The sequence below is a fragment of the Oncorhynchus gorbuscha genome, linkage group LG19, assembly GCF_021184085.1.
Source record: "Oncorhynchus gorbuscha isolate QuinsamMale2020 ecotype Even-year linkage group LG19, OgorEven_v1.0, whole genome shotgun sequence".
NCBI lineage: Eukaryota > Metazoa > Chordata > Actinopteri > Salmoniformes > Salmonidae > Oncorhynchus > Oncorhynchus gorbuscha.
Window position 1 is genome coordinate 41,954,492 of NC_060191.1, and position 24,205 is coordinate 41,978,696.

Genomic DNA, 24,205 nt, shown 5'->3' on the forward strand with positions numbered 1-24,205 from the left:
CTCACCCCGACTTTACTCCAATTTATTCTAATGTCGGTGCCTTCAGCCTTACCACTCAAACGAACACAATAGACAAAGTTGTGCCTGGGGTTCGTTCAGTTCGATTGAATGTCTGCTACGTTACGTCACGGTTTGTACTGAACGGCACGTTTCCTCAGAACGCCCTTCAACGTTCTTGAACAGACTTTGAGGTACGTTTGATGGGTATGGTTTTAAAGCAGAGAGTTACGTATTTGAAGTGCCGTTCCCCAACCCACCATCTCTCCGTTTTTGAACTGGTCGTTAAGAACCGCACCTTGTCCCTTTAACTGAACGTTGCAGTACATTTTTCGGTACTGAACGCATCCCTGTTGTTCATGCGAATCTGCCTTCTCATTGGCTAGAATGTCTGCCAAGGCGGAAGCCAGTCGGGATGAGGCGTTGTTGTTAGAGCTTTCTCGAGTCAAACAGTCTCAGCATAGAATTGAACAATAATAAAACAAATCAGAAGTCTGATCCTTGAAGTTTACGAGTTTAATATGGATACGAAGGAAGAGCCTGTTGCACAACGGTAAGACATTTTAATATGAGTTATACATGTGCGTTTTTGGTTTCAATTAAACATCGTCGACATATTCCAAGTGGTCTCGTAGCCTATTGTCTGCCGACTCCAAAATAACTTGGACATGAGCACGAATGTACAGATACGAGATATCAAAAAGTAAAATCCATTTTTTCAAGTCTTCTCCCAGGGGTGTCATGCACCCAAATCCGAGGGGGCACAAAGTATGTGCATTTTCAAACACCTGAAACGTTTTTTTTTCTGCAATCTATGGCCCAAAATCTTGCTTGCCTTTCTGAAGTCTACCAACCTTGCCAGCAGGCATGTGTAGCACATGGGGATGTGTGAAACGTACTCGTCAGTCACTTCAGACTTTAGCTAGTTTTTAATGTGGAGCTGACTGATAAGATGTTTCAGGATGGCGGCCATGTGTGCTAGCAATGCAGAGGTCCAGAGTTTGTGCCAGGTATGGTCCAAATCGGGAGGAAGTGGTACTGGCTAAGCAAGCAACATGACGTTGTTTACACATGCCAGCTAAGATATTTGGACAAGTTTTTGATAGCCTGAAATGGCTTCTTGGTAGAAAGTTACGAGGTTTGGATATTGGAAACCTATCTGGGCTAGCTAAACCCAACTTGATCAAATTGTGGCTAGTAGTATTTATTTTACAGGAGAAATCTGAGGGGGCACTTACCCCTGTGCCCCCTATGGGCATGACGCCTCTGTGTCTCTGCATTTAGATCTTGGCAATGGAAATTGTGCAATAACTATTAGACAACCTTATTTAAGTATATATTTTACTACATCGTTTTGGTTGAGAGATTCTTTATAGTTTAGGATAGGATTGAGCCTACTCAATTCACACATCTCAATATCATCAACTCATTTTGAGGCAGGATTAAATGAAGAGCCTAGTAAAGCGTGGAGTTGATGACGTCATTGACCTTATTCCATGGGGGGTAGAGAGGACAGGGTGGGTATAATTTGTGGAATGTTCCAACAGGAATATGTTCCAAAAACGTTGTAAAGTACAAGATTGCCAACAAACAACGCATACAAAGTAGCATGGTCAATTCACCTTGCTAACTAGCTGCCGAATAGGCATCAACCCACCGCGTAGCTTATTCTTAATGTTTGTCCATAGGCTCCAGAGTGAAGACTGACATTTTTCAGAATTAACGTGGTGAGTGAAAAACATAATGAAATAGCCCACTCCCTACCCGGTATCTTATTCTGCCGCTATACAACTTTGTATGCGTTGTTTGTTGGCAACCATGTTATTTAATATATAATAATAATATATGCCATTTAGCAGACGCTTTTATCCAAAGCGACTTAGAGTCATGTGTGCATACATTCTACGTATGGGTGGTCCCGGGGATCGAACCCACTACCCTGGCGTTACAAGCGCCATGCTCTACCAACTGAGCTACAGAAGGACCTACAGAACAGAGCTACAGAACGTTTTTGGGAACAGATCCCTGTTGGACCGTTCCACAAATTATACCCACCCGAGAGGACATATTCCATTGGTGTTTATTCATGTTTCCCAGGTCAAATTGACACTGCATACAGTCAGTCTTGCTGTTATGACTCCAATTGCATTGCATTAGGTCATTTCACGTAGGCTACCAATATGCCTGGCGGGTAAATGCTCTGACGCTGCCCAAATGCTCTATCTTAATATTGATACGACTCGCTTTCGATCTACGGTTTTGGAACCCTTTGGAACCTAAATTGTATATCGACGACAAACGATTTTCAAAAAACAACCGGTTAAAGAGAGGCCTAGTTCAGTCAATCTATATTTGGGTCGATTTACCTTAACCTTGAGATGTCTAAACTGAAGTGGTGACAATATATTTTTAGGAAATTTCAGCTTGCAGTGCAGCATCGCTAACATCGGTTTGGCTGTTTACATTCATGACATTTGACGATGCGGACTGTGGCAGAAGTAATAAATAGATTGTAGTGGATTCTGTCACCATGGACCTTGAGACACAACTCAAGTTCAGGGTAATTAGACCCAAATATAGATTTTGACTGAACTATGCCTGAACAACACATTTTATAGGGCTCTATCCTGTTCCTGTGGAGGGCTAAAACAGAGTCACGCACAGTGTTGAAGTGGTCAGGCAAGCTCAGTGGGTCAATGTTTCATTTCAGTGATTCCCCAACATCTTGTCAACATGTGCACAAAAGATATCTTATACCAATCTGTATGTATACATGTTTATCCTTAACAATGCCCAGGTGTCCTTGAGGTGTCAAATCTCTCAAATGTCAAATTGTGTAAAATATTCCCATTAATTTCTGTCATTTATGACAGTATTTGTATGGCCAAAATGGCATTCCTTGATATATACAATCATTTTTTCAAGTTGTCTTGAGTGTTTGAGTTTAGGTCAATATTTGGTCAAAAACCTCTCAAAATACAATGGTGTTTTTTAGACATATTCAGAAAATATCTTGCACTCTCTTTTATAATTTCAAAAGCTAACAGTCTGGCTGAGAGGCTCCAGCTCACTCAAACACCCCTCCCCCACTCTAGCATACCAGCCACTGAGCTATGAAGATCCCAGGAGCAGAAAAGGAGCTGACTCCAATAAACTGACCAATCAGCAGTCAGGGGGCTTGGCAGGCAGTGCACTCTATAACCCCTTAAACACAACAACTGTTACTTCAAAAGCAACTAGTGTATTATGGGACAGTATGGGTAAGCTGCAGTATTGCTGTGAGATAGGAGTGTGACGTTATAGCCTATTTCATCTCGGAGCCTATACAAGACAGGAGATAGAAACACTCCTCTATTAACAAACAAAATATTATTTTGCATAGTGTGGGCTGTAGTATTTACTTTTAAATTGTTTGAATAATTGAATAACAATCAATCATGCAGAATGCGCGGCCAGTGTTGGAGAAATGCAGAAAACCGCTCATCTGTAGGTCAAACCGTTCAAAACTAAAGACCTGGGCTGCAAATCAAGCTGCTTCACATACACCTAAATTAACTTTGCGGGACTGGGGTTGGGTTCAGGAACAGTTCTTACGGGAGCAGGTGGGAGTCGGACAAGATGTCAGCGGGAGCGGGTGGAGGCAGTATGAAAAGCAGCCTGAGCGGGTTGAAGAAATCAGTCCGTACTGTACTGTATTATCTACTGTGGTGTACTTTGATGTCCAAACTTGTGAAACGTCGACTTCTGTGATTGGTTCAGATTTTGTCTGGACCAACCAAATTTGGTCTTGCTTGGTAACAGAGCTCATTAAAATAATAGCCAGTATGTAGAATAATACCCAAATATGCAAAGGAGGATATTGCATATTTCGACCGTTTTGTGTACCTATTTAGGATACACCATGAAGAGAATGACACTCATATCCATAATTATGCATTTCTGTGTTGTACAGACCAGGGACCCATGATGAAATTACATTACTGTATTTCTGTTACCAGGTGTAAATCCACGTTACTTACTGTAGTTCTGCACACACCTTTTGAATCTATTTGAAAAACATGGTCACACAACAAAATGGAGGGAGATTTTATCAAAATTCTGTTTCCAAACTTTGTATCTGCACAGTTGTTCCAGTAATGTTTTTTGTTGTTGTAACATTTTCAATGTAAATTGTTAAAGGTAGTCCTTGTGCGTACAGTTGTATGGTTTGTTAAACTTTGAAATCAATGTTTTTTTGGCATACATTTTAAGTGAAAAATCTCAATTCTGTTACCATGGAAGTACCCTTATGTTGCCTGTTTCCCTGCCCCCTCACAGGCTAAGTCTTTGAGAACACATATCTGACCATATTAAAATCAAACCGAGCACGTTCTGTCACACCCTGGCCAATGAGAAACTCATTACTCTCACGTCATATTACCACAGCTGGTAAGGATCAATTACAGTTACTAAATAATCAATGATATTTTCTTTGTATAAACACAGATTGTGAGATGCTAAGGGACTGGGAGAACTCCTGAACTGTCTCACCCGGCCTGCAGTCATACATGGAGATACACCATTACTTCTGTTTAAACGTCCTGTGAAAAGCCAGGGGGATAGAAGTGAGAGCACAATCTCAGAAGGTCTCTGAGACTATAGAGGACAGAGGGACAATGGAGGACACGGGGGGAGTTGTCTGTTGATTTGGCGTCAGATGCCATAAACGGGTTAACAGAGCCTGCCTGTATCCCCGTGGTGCGAGGGAGGAAGCTAAGAGGAGGGAGGTAAGGGGCGATTAAGGGCTGTGGTTCAGGGAGGATCGTTTCCCTGCCCCCTCACAGACACAGTGTGAGACTCGGTGAACACTTCAACTACACAAAGAGAAAACTGTTTAGGAAATACATTTTTTGTTCCATCTGTTTGTATGTGTGTGTTTTGAATATTTAGCTATTTGCTTGTTCGGTTATCGAGGTGTGATGGAGTAAAGAGAGGACCAGAGACGTTTGATGAAGAAGAGTAATAAACAATGTTTGAATTTTGTTTGTCTGAAGAAGGAAGTGAATATTACACTGTGGATGTTAAATATCTGGTTTGACTTTGTGTACACAATGACTGACTTCACAGAAAAAAATTGAAATGTGTGTTGAAAGGGTTCAGGGCGTTTTGTGATTTTGCTAGAATTTCACACATCGGAAAATTGGATGACATTTGTAATCAATTTGCAAGAAATGTAATCATTTGCAAGAAATCACAAAGGATTTATCTTCATGGACGAACACCTCTTCAGTATGCCTTGCTCCTACACCGCCTTGGTCTGTTCTACTTCTCTTCCTGCTTCATCACTTCCTCACCACTCTTATTTTTTCTCTCCCTCTTCCCTCTGTCCAGGTCGGGTACGGATCAGCGTAAGGTGCGTTCCCGGGATGCGGCACGCTGCCGACGGAGTCAGGAGACGGAGCTGTTCTACGAGCTGGCCCACACCCTGCCCCTCCCCCGCAGAGTCTCCGCCGACCTGGACAAGGCCGCCATCATGAGGGTGACGCTCAGCTTCCTTCGCATGCACCACCTCCGCTCAGGTGGGCTCCCATTGGCCAGTCATGTCCGTGTCCTGTGACTGAATGGTTGAGAGCTTTACTTTCTTCACTACTTTCCTAGTAATAACCAACTCCCAAGATGGTGGAAGTCTAGACCCTTGAGTCGAAAAGATGGTGACATGACGTAGGACGCGTGCGTTTTCTAATGACGTGGGTTTTAATGTCATAGCAGGGGACACGAGTGAGGAGCGCGTCACAGATGGGGATGAGGACACGATGGATGGGTTCTACCCCCGGGCGCTGGCAGGTTTCATCATGGTGATGACCGAGGAGGGGGATATGATTTACCTGGGTGACAGCGTCGACAAACACCTGGGCATCCAACAGGTACATACAGGTCTTGGTAACATCAGGGTCATGGGTCTGATCCCCACTGGGGCGATCCGTATGAAAATGTATGCACTCACTGTTGTAAGTCTCTGTGGATAAAAATCATCTGCTTAATGCCATATAGCAGTACTATTGTAATATACAGTTCCACTGCTGTTGTGTGATTTTGTTTACAGTCCACAAAGCTCTAATTGAGTATAGTCAAGTAGAATGAATCCGTTATAGACTTACTAGAATGTCGACTGCAGACTCGATACAAAAAGTGGATTCTCCCACTTAACGAATGGCAACGAGGAATGTGAATAATATTCCGTTGTTAGTGCATGTTTCACCACGTTTTTATTCATGCCCTTTGATGAACAGTTTGGTTGTCCAATTGGTTAGTTGTATGTTGCATAATTGATTTAACGGTTTGAAATCATGAGGCTTTTTGGATATTTCCGTGTCTGACATGTGAGTTAAACCACACGTGATATGTGTTCTTTATACGTGCTTCCTTTTCTTCCTGCAAAATAGGCTGTGGTCTCTGAGAGCCCTCAAGTTCTACAGAAAAAAAACATATTTTTCACGAGAAGTCATCTCTCCCCCTCCCCTTCTTAGCTGATCTTTCCTTTTGTTATTTCACATGCAGGCTTGTACTACAATCATAGCCCAAAGTTTATGGTTCCCTAGATTACCCTGCAGAACAAATGTAAGAGTCTGGTTGGTTGGATTACCAAGAAAATGCAGACATCATCATGTTTGTAGGACTTAGCAAATAGGTACAAGCTACGAAGCACCAGGTGTGATATTCTCGGCTTTGCAGTGCAGCTTTTCTTAATCTGCGGTTCATGGAAAAGGCGCCTGTGTGGCATTGTATTGACATGGTTGTATTACTGTTGTTGTCCAGCTGGAGCTGCTGGGTCAGAGTGTGTATGACTTTGTCCACCCATGTGACCAAGAGGAGCTACGGGATCTCCTGGTGCCTAGGCCAGGTGAGACAAACTACCCGTTGTGTGTGTGTGTGTGTGTGTGTGTGTGTGTGTGTGTGTGTGTGTGTGTGTGTGTGTGTGTTCATCATGCATGCTCACACAGAGCTATAGGCCTAAACCCTAGAACCTATTCTCTCCATCCCAGGTGTATTCAAGAAGAAACCAGTGCAGCAACACACAGAGATGACCTTCTTTCTTAGGATGAAGAGCACTCTGACTGTTAGAGGGCGCACTGTCAACATAAAGTCTGCCACCTGGAAGGTACGCCCCCCCGCAGACACACACAGCTGAGCCCTATTAAGCCACCAACACCCCAAGCCCCGTACACCTGCGTGTCCCACACCTGCATAGGGCGATTTTTACACTTGAAATTCACACTTGAAATGCACAACTAATGCTTGCTAGGAAAATATCTTCTAACTATACATTTGCCTATCTAAGATGTGCCATATCAATTCTCTTCAGCTCTGCATTTGGTTTACTAACTTCCTCTCTAGCTAAGTTGCTAGCTTTCAAGATTTACAGCTGATGTTCCGGAGTTCTAAATTGAGCAGCTGCTGAAAAATGAGCTCCTGTATATATTGAGATTTAAATGTTTTTTTAGAGTGAAGTACATCAAAAAAATCAAGAGAAAACTGCAAGACTCAATAGAAGACAAAACAAGGAACAAACCAAAAAGACAGGCTTTTGAAAAATTAACTATTTTTCATAAAATTGTACAGTTATCTTAGCTAGCTGAATTGCTAGCAGAATTGTTTACTTGTTGCTAAGCAGTTGCTAGGGACTCTCCTGGAAGAAGCTAGCTAGCTTACAAAGAATAACAACAAAAAATATCTAGTTAACAGAAGAAAGGAAGACAAAATAAGGACAAAAGAAGGACAGAAGAAAAAGGAAAAGAAAGAGGACAACATAGTGAAACAGTACTTCTATTGCAACTTGTATTTCGTCGTCCTAACGTAGTCTACACTGCTATCTGCCCAGCAGCTAGCCAGCTTGCATACGTCCACCGTCTACCGAATTGCAGCACTGTAGAAACTATTACACTCAACTGAACGACTTGATTAGTGTAGTGTTAGCTAGCTACATAGTTGTCTTTGCTGTCTTCGTATCCAAGATAATTGTGTAGTTTTAGAGCGTGTAGTCTTAGAGTGATTATCTTAATTTACTGAGGTTATCTAGCCAGCTATTTGTCGTCCTTAACGTAGGAGACACTGCTAGCTAGCCAACAGCTAGCCAACGTCTACTGAATAGAACTTCCGCACTCAACAACCCGGTCGCATTCCGCTTCGCTCCACAGGTAGTATCACATATTTCATTTCATTACAGCACAACGGTTTGATTTGTTTGATCGTAGCTAGCTACATAGCTAGCTACATAGCCGTCTGTGTATCAAAGATAATTGTTGTCGTTCTTTTAACGTAACGTAATCAACACTGCTAGCTAGCCAGCTAGCCCCCGAATAGCAGCACTGTAGAAACTATTACACTCAACGGAACAACTTGATTAGTGTAGTGTCAACAACGCAGCCACTGCCAGCTAGCCTACAAAGTCAACAACGCAGCCACTGCCAGCTAGCCTACTTCAGCAGTACTGTATCATTTTAATCATTTTAGTCAATAAGATTCTTGCTACGTAAGCTTAACTTTCTGAACATTTGAGACGTGTAGTCCACTTGTCATTCCAATCTCCTTGCATTAGCGTAGCCTCTTCTGTAGCCTGTCAACTATGTGTCTGTCTATCCCTGTTCTCTCCTCTCTGCACAGACCATACAAACGCTCCACACCGCGTGGCCGCTGCCACCCTAATCTGGTGGTCCCAGCGCGCACGACCCACGTGGAGTTCCAGGTCTCCGGTAGCCTCTGGAACTGCCGATCTGCAGCCAACAAGGCAGAGTTCATCTCAGCCTATGCCTCCCTCCAGTCCCTCGACTTCTTGGCACTGACAGAAACATGGATCACCACAGATAACACTGCTACTCCTACTGCTCTCTCTTCGTCCGCCCACGTGTTCTCGCACACCCCGAGAGCTTCTGGTCAGCGGGGTGGTGGCATCGGGATCCTTATCTCTCCCAAGTGGTCATTCTCTCTTTCTCCCCTTACCCATCTGTCTATCGCCTCCTTTGAATTTCATGCTGTCACAGTTACCAGCCCTTTCAAGCTTAACATCCTTATCATTTATCGCCCTCCAGGTCCCCTCGGAGAGTTCATCAATGAGCTTGATGCCTTGATAAGCTCCTTTCCTGAGGACGGCTCACCTCTCACAGTTCTGGGCGACTTTAACCTCCCCACGTCTACCTTTGACTCATTCCTCTCTGCCTCCTTCTTTCCACTCCTCTCCTCTTTTGACCTCACCCTCTCACCTTCCCCCTACTCACAAGGCAGGCAATACGCTCGACCTCATCTTTACTAGATGCTGTTTTTCCACTAACCTCATTGCAACTCCCCTCCAAGTCTCCGACCACTACCTTGTATCCTTTTCCCTCTCGCTCTCATCCAACACTTCCCACACTGCCCCTACTCGGATGGTATCGCGCCGTCCCAACCTTCGCTCTCTCTCCCCGCTACTCTCTCCTCTTCCATCCTATCATCTCTTCCCTCTGCTCAAACCTTCTCCAACCTATCTCCTGATTCTGCCTCCTCAACCCTCCTCTCCTCCCTTTCTGCATCCTTTGACTCTCTATGTCCCCTATCTTCCAGGCCGGCTCGGTCCTCCCCTCCCGCTCCGTGGCTTGACGACTCATTGCGAGCTCACAGAACAGGGCTCCGGGCAGCCGAGCGGAAATGGAGGAAAACTCGCCTCCCTGCGGACCTGGCATCCTTTCACTCCCTCCTCTCTACATTTTCCTCCTCTGTCTCTGCTGCTAAAGCCACTTTCTACCACTCTAAATTCCAAGCATCTGCCTCTAACCCTAGGAAGCTCTTTGCCACCTTCTCCTCCCTCCTGAATCCTCCTCCCCCTCCCCCCCTCCTCCCTCTCTGCAGATGACTTCGTCAACCATTTTGAAAAGAAGGTCGACGACATCCGATCCTCGTTTGCTAAGTCAAACGACACCGCTGGTTCTGCTCACAGTGCCCTACCCTGTGCTCTGACCTCTTTCTCCCCTCTCTCCCAGATGAAATCTCGCGTCTTGTGACGGCCGGCCGCCCAACAACCTGCCCGCTTGACCCTATCCCCTCCTCTCTTCTCCAGACCATTTCCGGAGACCTTCTCCCTTACCTCACCTCGCTCATCAACTTATCCCTGACCGCTGGCTACGTCCCTTCCGTCTTCAAGAGAGCGAGAGTTGCACCCCTTCTGAAAAAACCTACACTCGATCCCTCCGATGTCAACAACTACAGACCAGTATCCCTTCTTTCTTTTCTCTCCAAAACTCTTGAACGTGCCGTCCTTGGTCAGCTCTCCCGCTATCTCTCTCAGAATGACCTTCTTGATCCAAATCAGTCAGGTTTCAAGACTAGTCATTCAACTGAGACTGCTCTTCTCTGTATCACGGAGGCGCTCCGCACCGCTAAAGCTAACTCTCTCTCCTCTGCTCTCATCCTTCTAGACCTATCGGCTGCCTTCGATACTGTGAACCATCAGATCCTCCTCTCCACCCTCTCCGAGTTGGGCATCTCCGGCGTGGCCCACGCTTGGATTGCGTCCTACCTGACAGGTCGCTCCTACCAGGTGGCGTGGCGAGAATCTGTCTCCTCACCATGCGCTCTCACCACTGGTGTCCCCCAGGGCTCTGTTCTAGGCCCTCTCCTATTCTCGCTATACACCAAGTCACTTGGCTCTGTCATAACCTCACATGGTCTCTCCTATCATTGCTATGCAGACGACACACAATTAATCTTCTCCTTTCCCCCTTCTGATGACCAGGTGGCGAATCGCATCTCTGCATGTCTGGCAGACATATCAGTGTGGATGACGGATCACCATCTCAAGCTGAACTTCGGCAAGACGGAGCTGCTCTTCCTCCCGGGGAAGGACTGCCCGTTCCATGATCTCGCCATCACGGTTGACAACTCCATTGTGTCCTCCTCCCAGAGCGCTAAGAACCTTGGCGTGATCCTGGACAACACCCTGTCGTTCTCAACTAACATCAAGGCGGTGGCCCGTTCCTGTAGGTTCATGCTCTACAACATCCGCAGAGTACGACCCTGCCTCACACAGGAAGCGGCGCAGGTCCTAATCCAGGCACTTGTCATCTCCCGTCTGGATTACTGCAACTCGCTGTTGGCTGGGCTCCCTGCCTGTGCCATTAAACCCCTTCAACTCATCCAGAACGCCGCAGCCCGTCTAGTGTTCAACCTTCCCAAGTTCTCTCACGTCACCCCGCTCCTCCGCTCTCTCCACTGGCTTCCAGTTGAAGCTCGCATCCGCTACAAGACCATGGTGCTTGCCTACGGAGCTGTGAGGGGAACGGCACCTCAGTACCTCCAGGCTCTGATCAGGCCCTACACCCAAATAAGGGCACTGCGTTCATCCACCTCTGGCCTGCTCGCCTCCCTACCACTGAGGAAGTACAGTTCCCGCTCAGCCCAGTCAAAACTGTTCGCTGCTCTGGCTCCCCAATGGTGGAACAAACTCCCTCACGACGCCAGGACAGCGGAGTCAATCACCACCTTCCGGAGACACCTGAAACCCCACCTCTTTAAGGAATACCTAGGATAGGATAAAGTAATCCTTCTCACCCCCCTTAAAATATGTAGATGCACTATTGTAAAGTGGCTGTTCCACTGGATGTCATAAGGTGAATGCACCAATTTGTAAGTCGCTCTGGATAAGAGCGTCTGCTAAATGACTTAAATGTAAATGTAAATGTACAGTAGAGATGATCAACCCCCTCCTTGATCAAGATCCCCGTTGTCTAATATTTGTTTTGTGCGTGCAGAAAAAGAGTACCCTTTTGAGTATAACTTTATGAGCTGGGCTGTCTGTTCTTGCCCTTCGTTTATGTCCGATTGCGCTTGTTAGCATTTAGCTAGTGTCCGCTATGGAGAGAGAGTGCATAGAAAGTGCTGCTATAACGGTAATACCATGTACCCCGCTATGGTACTGGATTGATATGAAGGGAAAGGGGGATACCTAGTCAGTTGTACAACTGAAATGTGTCTTCCGCATGTAACCCAACCCCTCTGAATCAAAAGGTCTGAACATCTGGATATTGGCCAACCCTATTCGGCGCGTCTTTCACCATTCACTGAGATTCATATGTTACTGTTACCAGTGGCGTTGCTAAAACATTAGAGAAACATCCGAGCTATAAACATGATGTGTTTTGGATTCAGAAGGACAGGACACTTAATCCAGCTGAAAGGTTAGGTGGGACAGTCTGGCTGGCCTAGATATCGGGGATTTGTCTCCATTCTAATGATGAGATGTGGGGATTAACCATATCTCTCTGGTTTATGAGTCTGGTTCTCTACTTAATCCAGCCTGCCTCCCTGCCTTACTTTCTTTCCTATTGGAGCGACTATGGCTTGCCTGCATCATTGGTAGCATAGATGGTGTCCCCTCACCTTCATTTCTCTTGGCTAATTTCTGCTTGGCTCAGTGTCCAGCATCAGGAGGTTGATCCGGGGGATTACAGCTTTATTTTTGTGAAATTTCTGGACTTTTTTGGGGAGTAAAAACACTATATAGGGAATAGAGCTCTGGTCTGAAGTAGTGCACTATATAGGGAATAGAGCTCTGGTCTGAAGTAGTGCACTATATAGGGAATAGAGCTCTGGTCTGAAGTAGTGCACTATATAGGGAATAGAGCTCTGGTCTGAAGTAGTGCACTATTTAGGGAATAGAGCTCTGGTCTGAAGTAGTGCACTATATAGGGAATAGAGCTCTGGTCTGAAGTAGTGCACTATATAGGGAATAGAGCTCTGGTCGGAAGTAGTGCACTATATAGGGAATAGAGCTCTGGTCGGAAGTAGTGCACTATATAGGGAATAGAGCTCTGGTCGGAAGTAGTGCACTATATAGGGAATAGAGCTCTGGTCGGAAGTAGTGCACTATATAGGGAATAGAGCTCTGGTCTGAAGTAGTGCACTATATAGGGAATAGAGCTCTGGTCTGAAGTAGTGCACTATATAGGGAATAGAGCTCTGGTCTGAAGTAGTGCACTATATAGGGAATAGAGCTCTGGTCGGAAGTAGTGCACTATATAGGGAATAGAGCTCTGGTCGGAAGTAGTGCACTATATAGGGAATAGAGCTCTGGTCGGAAGTAGTGCACTATATAGGGAATAGAGCTCTGGTCGGAAGTAGTGCACTATTTAGGGAATAGAGCTCTGGTCTGAAGTAGTGCACTATTTAGGGAATAGAGCTCTGGTCTGAAGTAGTGCACTATTTAGGGAATAGAGCTCTGGTCTGAAGTAGTGCACTATATAGGGAATAGAGCTCTGGTCTGAAGTAGTGCACTATATAGGGAATAGAGCTCTGGTCTGAAGTCGTGCACTATATAGGGAATAGAGCTCTGGTCTGAAGTCGTGCACTATATAGGGAATAGGCTGCCATTTGGGACAGAGCCTTCCTCTTGTATAGAAAAAGCCTTACATTCCTTTATTCTCTTCTAACACGCCATGTCAAGTCCCACTGTGAATGTGCTGAACATAGTTATGTCTGCCCTGAATTGTCTCTGCAACAGGAATGGGCAACTGGCAGGCAGCCCGCGGCACAGACCCCCCTTTTTAAAAGCCCTCGTATCAATTTCCACACAACAACAAAAAAAGCGAGCTACTGCGGCCTCTCATGATGAGTTGTGATTTTATTTTTGTGCCCTTTTTGTGCCCTCATCAAATTTGCCCATCCCTGCTCTCCAACATTCACATTGGGACTAATATGGATAGTCATGGATGCACTATTGTAAAGTGACTGTTCCACTGGATGTCATAAGGTGAATGCACCAATTTGTAAGTCGCTCTGGATAAGAGCGTCTGCTAAATGACTTAAATGTAATGTAAATGTCAAACTAACCTTCCTGCACTCTGTGGCCCCCAGGTGCTGCACTGTACAGGCCACATGCGTGTGTTCTCCAGTGACGAGGACTCGTCACCCCCTGCAGGCAGCTTCATGACGGTGCTGTGTGAGCCCATCCCCCACCCGTCTAGTGTGGAGTTCCCTCTGGACCGCAGTACCTTCCTCACTCGACACAGCATGGACCTGCGCTTCACACACTGCGAGGGCAGGTGAGGCTGAGCAGACACACACACGCGATGAAATCATTACGCCGATTCTGTTGCAAAACCTTTTGTTGCAAAACCATTTAATCCAAACGCTCTTCAACGTGACGTAAAAGCTGTTGCATTCTTAAATTGAAGGAGATCATTTAAATGTTCTGGTTTCCACGCGTTGCCATTCCAATATGACAAGTCTGAAGTATTGGGCACAAGCTGCACATCTATAAATGATTAATTCTTCCATGCTCTAAAGCAGGGTTTGCCAACCACCCTCCTGGGGGCACCTTTTGGTTTTTGCCCCCAGCACTACACAGCTGATACAAATAACCAAGTCATCATCAAGCTTTGATGATTTGAATCAGCTGTGTCGTGTTAGGGGCCAAACACTAAAACGTGCCCCCAGGGGGGGCCCAGGACCGAGTTTGGGAAACCCTGGGGCTCCATCCAAATCTTTCGAGAAAGAAACATGACTGAACAACAATTTTCATTTGAGAACAAATTGAAACTCAACAGCATTTGAAGTAAACCGTTTCGGTTGCAAAAAAAATTGCACTAGAATTGGCCGTAGTGGATACACCCATGATTAAACTAGACTGAACACTACACTTATTTTTAGGCTAATACAGACATGCATAGCAACAGAAACATCACACACAAACACACACCCTCATGCACACTCTGTAAAGGGGATTGTGAAATGAATAAAAGCAGGGATTGGAACCGGTTCAGGGAAAAGAGTGAACTAATTAGAGGAAAGGAAACAGAACCGGAAACGAAAGTGATCTCTTGTGTTTCGAAAGAGAAAAGTTATTTTAAAATCATGAGAACCGGTTAATAATATGATTTATTTTTTAATATTCAGAATATCAATGATATAATTCTGTTATTCAGTGATGTTCTGATGCTAGTAATAGCCTAAACACATTCCAAGTCATACCTTGATGTTCATGACATCAAGCCACCTAAAGGTTCACCCCTCTGTCTCGATCTCTCCCTACCCGTTATATTTTTGGTTCCAATCCCCTGAATAATTGAGAAGAGTAGTTGCGGTTACAGTCAATCATAAATCAATTCGGGTTCATACAAGTTTCGACGGGAGGCAACCTCCAGCATAGAAAAAGTCTGCCTGGCCTCCTCGGAGAAGGCCCTTATATCCACTATCAGCAGACAACTGTTCAGTCTTCATGGTCACTAAATCTTCTGACTCCCAACTCAGACAGTAGCCGTAGCCACTGTCGACACAGATTACCAGTAAGTATACCATCAGCACCTAAACAGGTCAAAGGTCGAAGAAGAAGTAAAAGGATATCAGTAGTCAGTTACAACATAATTATAGACTAACAGAAGAAAACGACTTAACCAAAGATGGCGTTAACATGGGGGTACATGGCTAATTCCGGTTTCACCTCCCAGGGGAATGCCTCGGTCCACGTCTCTCCGCGTATACAATTATATTTAGAACATATCATTGACCAATCAAGTACAGAAAATCGTGAATGAAATAATTCCCCACTACACACAAACAAACAGACTGCTGGAGATGGCCATCTCCATACCGTGGGAAAGGTTATAATCATTGTTTGTTGCCACCTCTGAGTGGGGCTCATTACAATAACTCATAACTTAATCTGCTGGGGTAAATGAATCATTTTATACCATTCCCTCTTGCAAAACGACCATACTGCATCATCGATGGGTTGTTTGACTACAAGCTGACCTCTGACCCCCCCTCCTTCTGTATCCACTGTGTTGCCAGGGTGGCAGAGCTAGTGGGATACGAGCCAGAAGATCTGATTGGCAAATCTGCCTACGAATTCCATCATGCCCTGGACTCGGATCATGTGACCAAGAGCCTGCACATTCGTGAGTCTCTGAGAGCAGGGTGTGTGTGGACTGTAGGTGGAAGGGGGCACGCTAAAACATTGGTTTCACCGAGCTAGTCTGCTTTGTAACATTATCATGTGACAAATAACAGTTCCGTGAGAGTCAGTGTAACACTGTAAGGCGTTATGCCGGTGAGTGATGCATAAGTAAAATGACACTGCGAGTACTGGGGACGCCGTGTTGTTGTGACAGCTGTTGTCAGGCAGACTTGCCACTGCTCAGCCTTTCCTCCTGGGTGTCTGGGAAGCAGACTGAACAGTGAGGACAGAGGATTGGACAAATACAACTACTGCTAGACTGCGTGAATACATGGGGTGTTTCTCAATTTGCGTACTACCGTGAGAAGCGCTTACACTCCCCCCTACTGTATTGCCTCACGCTGCACCTCGCATTCACTGAAACCTTCTTTCAGCCAGCAAAAATGGAGACGAGACCACACAGGCAAAAATGACCAAAAAATGTAATGTTGTGCAAGGTAGATGTCAATTCCTTGTGGGTAGCTTGCTAACAATTGTTCATGACTATCAGGCTAGCTAACAGTAGTGTCAAACGCAGCGTCTGTTTGCTCCTCATTACACACCACGGACCAACAAATACTCTTTACATCAACAACATAGAAATCACTACAAAACCTCTTGTATGATCTCTTATACACTATATTAGGCCCAGCCTTTGGAACTTTAATTTTCCTAGATATGGCTACTATGTTGTGATCACTACATACGATGGATCTGGATACTGCTTTCAAGCACATTTCTGAAGCATTAGTAAAGCTATGATCAATAAATGTTGATCATTTCATTCCTGGGCTGTTTGTAACTACCCTGGTAGGTTGACTGACAACCTGAATCAAGTTGCAGGCACTGGTTACAGTTTGAGGCTTTCTCTTGAGTGGGCAGCTTGATGAAAGCCAGTCCATATTTAAATCACCCAGAAAATATACCTCTCTGTTGATAACACATACACTATCAAGCATTTTACACATGTTATCCAGATACTGACTGTTAGCACTTGGTGGTCTATAGCAGCTTCCTTGTAGAAGGGTCTTTAGGTGAGGCAGATGAACCTGCAGCCGTATTACTTCAACAGTATTTAACATGAGATCCTCTCTAATCTTTACAGGAATGTGGTTCTGAATATAAACAGCAACACCTCCGCCATGGGCATTTCTATATTTTCTATAAATGTTCTAACCTTGTATTGCTACCACTGTATCGTCAAAGGTATTATCTAAGTGAGTTTCAGAGATAGTCAGAATAATGAATGTCATCTGTTACTAGCAAATTATTGATTTCATAAACCTTGTTTCTTAAGCTACATATGTTAACGTGGGCAATTTTGAGCACTTTTTTATTTTGGGACGCTTGTTTTCAGGGAAGCTTAGCAGAAGTAGATATGCTCAGGTTATTTATGTCAGTGCAGGGTGAGCTGCACACAGTGGACTTCCTCCTAGGGCACACTGCCTCAGTGCTAACAGTATAAATCGAGTTCATAGGCACATGATTACTGCATACAATAGCTGTGGGATCAGCAGAGACATTTAGGGCAGTTAGAGGGACATAAATTAGGTTACTTACATTGTGTCTACCAACACCCCTGGTGTAATGTCCATTTGCTGAAGCGTTATGACAACTCTGCGACACAATGGTAGGGATTAACTGAGCTGGACTTTGGTCATTGATAAGTCATTGTCTCATTGATAAGTCATTGTCTCAACGCAGCCTTATAATGCTATGAAAGGATCCAGGAACCCAAATGATTTGGGTGGATCCCATCCTCCTTATAAAATGTGTTTGGTTTCTGAAAGGTACCGTAATTGTCAAAAAAAGTTCCACACATTGAGCTGCAATAATCACGTAGCCAGTTGTGAAGAGAGAGAATCCTGCTGAAGCGTTCAATTAGCGTGTTTCAGAGAGGCCACGGGGCCAATATGACGGGTCTTCAATTAGCGTGTTTCAGAGAGGCCACGGGGCCAATATGACGGGTCTTCAATTAGCGTGTTTCAGAGAGGCCACGGGGCCAGATATGACGGGTCTTCTATTAGTGTCTAGCAGTCAGTCAGCTCTTTTAAAATCCAGTTTCAACTGTTCAAAGCTGCCCTTCATAATGTCATTAAAACCCACATGGACTCCTGACGTAGGACATTCGGGAGCAGTTTAGTAATGTAATTTACTCCACCTCCGGGAAAGGACATTGTTTTATGAGCCCTGCGCAGCCTTTTAAGGGTGCTATGGTGAAGTGGTCAACTTGATGTGTGGGTGTGTGCGCGTGTTTGTCTGTGTACATTGATATATCCACTGCCCCCCCCCATCCCAGTTCTATCTAAAGGCCAGGTGTGCACCAGCCAATACCGTTTTCTGGCTAAGAGTGGGGGCTTCGTGTGGGCAGAGACCCAGGCTACAGTCATCTACAACAACAAGACCTCTCAACCAGAGGCTGTGGTCTGTCTTAACTTTATCCTCAGGTAATGTCCCACCACCTCTACTCTCATCTCCCTTTTCATGGCACATACGTTCACCCCTTAATAATATCTCTCTCTCTCTCTCTCTCTCTCTCTCTCTCTCTCTCTCTCTCTCTCTCTCTCTCTCTCTCTCTCTCTCTCTCTCTCTCTCTCTCTCTCTCTCTCTCTCTCTCTCTCTCTCTCTCTCTCTCTCTCTCTCTCACAGTGTGGTGGAGCAGGCAGATGTGGTGTTCTCAGTAGAGCAGACTGGCTGTGGGCTGAAGAGTGATCCTGTCTCTGAGGCCTCAGAGGAGACTTTGTGTGACAGTGACAACAGCAGCAGTGGAGAGCTCTTCCAACAGCTGAAGGAGAACCCAGAGGACCTCCTCCAACTGGCCCCTGTCTCTGGAGACCCCATCGTACCCCTCACAGGTCATCCTCACACTTTAATTCACACCGTAGTACTGTACCATCTTGTGGTTAGTGTCTCCCCTGAGGTTGGGAGTTTGATCCCCGGGTCGAGTACCAAAAGATTCTAGGGCCTGAGGCGGACCTGCGACAGACTAGTGTACTAGTAGATCAAGCTGCCTCATGCGGCAGCCTCCTGCCCTATGGGCCATTCTGGCTGAGACAGAGCTGACTTACTACATATTCATTCACTGTCATAAGTGCTCAAAAGACTGTTTATGTTTGCGGCTTGTGTTCCTGCAGACTTTGCGGAGCTGTCGTTCAGCCTTCCATCAAGCCCTGACTCCGCCCCAGTTTTCCCACAGGACCTGTGCACCCCCGAGCTGTGGACGCTCCTCTCACCCATATTCGACAAGCCCACCTCATCATCACCAACACCAGCACTGGTAAGAACGATTCTTAACTGTCAGTGAGGATACAGTATCTCCTTAGAGTCTATAACATGCGAACCTGATGTGTTCTCACTGATGAGGAGTCCACTATATATCTGTCCTCGTCAGATCCCCATTGAGGAGCTGCCAATAGAGGATGAGGTGGAGAAGTTGTTTGCCGTCTGTCCAGAAGAGGTCATGCAGAAGGAAGACCAGCCTGAGGTACATGCAGAACACAGCCGAACACTTAATGATGAGCATAGTTCTTTCCTATTTCTCCAATAAGTCAAACTATTTTGAGAGAGGGAAATTAGGAAGAGGGAGCCTATACCTGTGATTGAGCAGTCTGTCTCCTGTGCTGGCAGGACGTGGAAGTGGTTGATCTGGACATGCTGGCTCCGTATATCTCCATGGATGATGATTTCCTGCTCAGCGTCCAGCTCCCTGGGATCCCTGACAGCCCCTCCCCAGAGCCCCCCACTGCTACCAGGAAACGGTAAACATCTATTCTACTCTACTGACCCACTGCTGTCTGGGTCACACCAGTGAGAGAGACGAGACGCCTGGTTGGATTGAGTGTTTTGGAGTGACAGACAGTGGTGTTGAGTGTTTTGGAGTGACAGACAGTGGTGTTGGGTGTTTTGGAGTGACAGACAGTGGTGTTGGGTGTTTTGGAGTGACAGACAGTGGTGTTGGGTGTTTTGGAGTGACAGACAGTGGTGTTGGGTGTTGGGTGTTTGGGAGTGACAGACAGTGGTTTTGGAGTGACAGACAGTGGTGTTGAGTGTTGGGTGTTTGGGAGTGACAGACAGTGGTTTTGGAGTGACAGACAGTGGTGTTGGGTGTTTTGGAGTGACAGACAGTGGTGTTGGGTGTTTTGGAGTGACAGACAGTGGTGTTGGGTGTTTGGGAGTGACAGACAGTGGTGTTGGGTGTTTGGGAGTGACAGACAGTGGTGTTGGGTGTTTGGGAGTGACAGACAGTGGTGTTGGGTGTTTGGGAGTGACAGACAGTGGTGTTGGGTGTTTGGGAGTGACAGACAGTGGTGTTGGGTGTTTGGGAGTGACAGACAGTGGTGTTGGGTGTTTGGGAGTGAAAGTGTTGCTGAATGTTAACGTTCCTAACTGTAACTTCCACAGGAGCCATGAGCAGGATGAAGACATGCCCTCCCAGCTGATGAGTCAGGACAAGAGACTGAGACACTCTGTGTCCCCCATCGAGCAGGAACTGCTTCTCAGCTACACCCTACTGGTGAGGAGGGGGTTTAGGGTTGGGTGAGGGAGGGGGTTTAGGGTTGGGTGAGGAAGGGGGTTTAGGGTTGGGTGAGGAAAGGCGTTTAGGGTTGGGTGAGGAAAGGCGTTTAGGGTTGGGTGAGGAAAGGCGTTTAGGGTTGGGTGAGGAAGGGGGTTTAGGGTGGGGTGAGGAGGGGGTTTAGGGTGGGAGTTGGGGAGAGTGTATGAAATGACTATTAAAGTTGAAACTGTGTGTGTGTTTCAGGACTGCCTGGAGGATACAGATAGCCCAGAGTTGGAGCTGGGGCCACACCCCCACAGGCGGAGTCAACTGCTGACGGACAGAGACCCCATCCTCGGGGAAGCCCAGGGGCGATGTGACACCGCAGGTACAAACAAAAAACTGTTCGCTGCTCTGGCTCCCCAATGGTGGAACAAACTCCCTCACGACGCCAGGACAGCGGAGTCAATCACCACCTTCCGGAGACACCTGAAACCCCACCTCTTTAAGGAATACCTAGGATAGGATAAAGTAATCCTTCTCACCCCCCCCCCTTAAAATATTTAGATGCACTATTGTAAAGTGGTTGTTCCACTGGATGTCATAAGGTGAATGCACCAATTTGTAAGTCGCTCTGGATAAGAGCGTCTGCTAAATGACTTAAATGTAAATGTAAATGTAAATGTAAACACACGGACACACGTCATGGTACTACTGTATCTTAGGCAAATATTTAGGCTTCATGTGTGGCATTTGCATACCGTACCTACAGTAGATACCGTACCTTCAGTAGATATTAACACTCTTGCTAATATCTACGGAAATAGGTGATGACCAATCCAACTCAGTTCTCCTCTTCCCCTTCTCTCTCATTTTCTCCCCCAGCCTTGATGAGGGACCTCTTCTTGTCCCGCCCACCTGACCCCCTGACCTCCTCTCTGACTTGAGGAAGCAGCTGCCAATCATCCCCTGCCAGCTGCGGAGTTCTGCGATCACAGCGCCTCAACAGCATTCACACACTCCCCAACCATACGCGCACATTCTCTCTGCCAGCGCCTCCAACTCAGAGACTTCGTCACGCTGGCCAACTATGTCCACAACAACAGCCTGCTATGGTTTTCTGCGAGGATGCCTGTAGCTTAAACCTTGTTATTCCTCTTCTCTCCACTCTTGTATGTCTCATGTTCTAGGGGGTAGGTGGCAGTACTAGGTTTAGCCCCCCCCCCCACCTCTCATTCAGGGTTGATAAAGGTGTTCTCCTCAGTTCTTGCGAACACTTTTAGACTTTAGTCTAAACACTACACTTGACCCAATGGTGCTTCCGAAGTCAGAACAGACTCAAACAACAACACGCACAAATCAAGCCTAAGACACACACGTCCAGTAAATCTGAGTGGTGTTTTAGGACACAGCGACGACCCTTCAGTTGGTGTGTACTCTTCTTCAGTACGGTATGTGGACCTGGCAGTCTGTACGGGACCTTTGGGTTTATTATTATGATATTATTTTGTAACAGAAACGCACAACGGTTATAAGATATTCCAATATTACCTCAGAACGATCGTCTATGGGTCATTTTTTTATACGGAAGGATCAAATGAATGACTAACATCCCAAGCCATTGCTATTGAGCAGTTGGGTGCAGTACTCAGGCAGTTGTTACCTCAATAGATCAGCAGTATGCCGCGTACTCGACTGCCATCTCTTTCCAACCAAACACAAATTATTTCAGTGGCATCTTTTTACTTGGTATTTTTATATACTTTACATGCTAGACTTTAGGGGAAAAAAACATGTATTAAATGAATGTTTTGTCTGCTCGCTTATGGACGACTATTGTATAAACCGCAATGGTTTTGTTGCTTTTATCTTGTATTCCTAGGTGGTGAAAGATCTTGTCATTCAAGCAGAAATGATTTCTTTTCGGAATATGGTTGCTGTTTTGCAAATTCAGTGGATAAAATATCTGATATCTGCCTTTTGCGCATTCATTTCACATACTGTAGAAATTCTTACTTAACATCTTATCAATTACTCCCACGTTGTCATTATTATGAATCAAACGTTTTAAAGAATGCGAAAGAGATAATTGGTTTGACGCGCACATGGGATTTATTTTACCTGCATGAGTATTGCATTTGCAATAATGAAATGATCCCATGGCGGCATTAGGTTCATCTCTATAGATTCATCAGAATGTGTGAAGTATCGTTTGTCTACCCTGTACGATGAAGGAAGCAACGTTGCCTTGTCACCTGTATGCTCTGTAGTGTAAACCTTGAACCTCCATATATTTCTGAGAGTATTACGTTTTTGGGGTGCCATTTTAGCTTTGTTTTTTGTTTTTAAGAATGTACTTTTCTTTTCATTACAAAATAATCTTCAATAGCAGGGTGGCATGGGGTTAACCCCCCACTTTAAATGACTCCAATAAAATGATTGAAGTACATTGATCTAATATTTTGTAATAAACAGTGATGTAATCTAATGAAGTTAGATCTATACACTTTTAAAAATGTATATATTCTAATAGGGGAGCCAAAAGAGAATTTATCTCTAATCAAGTGGATTATTTATCCGTTTTTAATCAATTAGTACAATTTATAGTGAGTATGTTTGGCAAAAAAATGGAATTATGCCCACCTATTTCCCTTCAAAATGTGTTTACCTGCAGATGGCACATATCAGTCTTACTCCAACCTAACCTATAATGATGTAAGTCTACCACCATTTGTAGTTATGTCATTTACATAACATAATACTTCTGTTTATAAATTTGGCTTTTATCATAACTTTCATTTTCAAAGACTAGTGTTTGTCTGTACTGTTTTGCATTGTATTATTCACTGAATAAACTGAAATGGTTATAAATGCACTTTTTATTCAAGAGTATGTAATGTAAAGAAATACTGCCATCTTGTGGTGTTTATGGTAGTTTCATATTTTCGTAGTGCAGGTTGCTGCCTGACTTCGGATTGCAGCTTGTTTCTTTACTTGATATTTAATAATTGTTTCCCCCGGGAAAAAAACAAGATAATCTCGGAAACCCAGAACTAAAAAATCTCAGTTATGTTACATACGTCTGTCAACGAGAGATTAGGTTACTTCTGACCTAGTTTGATTCAGTTAATGTAAAGTTTATGCAGGGGCAAGATTATGCAGTACCCCCAGACTAGTTATAAATTGTGTAACGGTGTAGTCGACACATTAGTCGCTCTAAACACAGCACACCATGTGGAAATGGCATCACCTTTAAGTTTGTCGGTGCCAAATAAGTTGAACATGTCATGAACATAACACCCATATGTATAATGGCCACAATATTTTACATTATTTACAAATCAACTGGCGCTTTAGAGTAGAGGTGTCAAACATACGGCCCGCGGGCCTTATCCGGCCCACGAGGGGTCCAATCCAGCCCGCAGTATGTATTTTTTGGGGGGTGGGGGAAACAAACTCCATATACTTTAAAATGACTAAAACCAAATCTAAACTGTGTAAAATCATAATGGACCTACATTCATAGTTTCTTGACTGTGTCCAGTTCACTAATAATCACAGAAATTAAGCTAGACAGTCAGGGAGCATCGGAAATTACGAATACGATCGATAGAGGACAATTATTTTGCAAATTTTAACGTGGCGAGGAAATAGTAAAAATGTTCAGCACGACAAAAAAAAACCTGTGGAACTATGTTCTATTACATATCACTTCCTGCTTGAAACTGTTTGATGGGGAAACAACCATAATGCACCAACTCTGTTTTGTCAATGGG

General features: G+C 45.0%; 1 protein-coding gene across 2 annotated transcripts; it reads left to right on the forward strand.

Annotated features, from left to right (window-relative positions):
- Nucleotides 1–399: 399 nt before the first annotated feature.
- Nucleotides 400–23,304, forward strand: LOC124004697 (hypoxia-inducible factor 1-alpha-like). Of its 2 annotated transcripts, none has more exons than XM_046313408.1 (15): nucleotides 400–550; nucleotides 5,368–5,555; nucleotides 5,743–5,900; nucleotides 6,793–6,877; nucleotides 7,020–7,135; nucleotides 13,855–14,042; nucleotides 15,790–15,896; nucleotides 18,234–18,381; nucleotides 18,584–18,789; nucleotides 19,069–19,211; nucleotides 19,326–19,418; nucleotides 19,562–19,692; nucleotides 20,336–20,447; nucleotides 20,694–20,817; nucleotides 21,315–23,304. In XM_046313408.1, exons 1-15 carry the CDS (start codon nucleotides 519–521, stop codon nucleotides 21,374–21,376), a joined length of 1,893 nt encoding a protein of 630 aa, XP_046169364.1. In that variant the 5' UTR covers nucleotides 400–518; the 3' UTR covers nucleotides 21,377–23,304. The 2 variants fall into 2 exon arrangements, with proteins under 2 accessions (XP_046169364.1, XP_046169365.1); XM_046313409.1 differs by having other exon boundaries at nucleotides 5,746–5,900.
- Nucleotides 23,305–24,205: the final 901 nt, after the last annotated feature.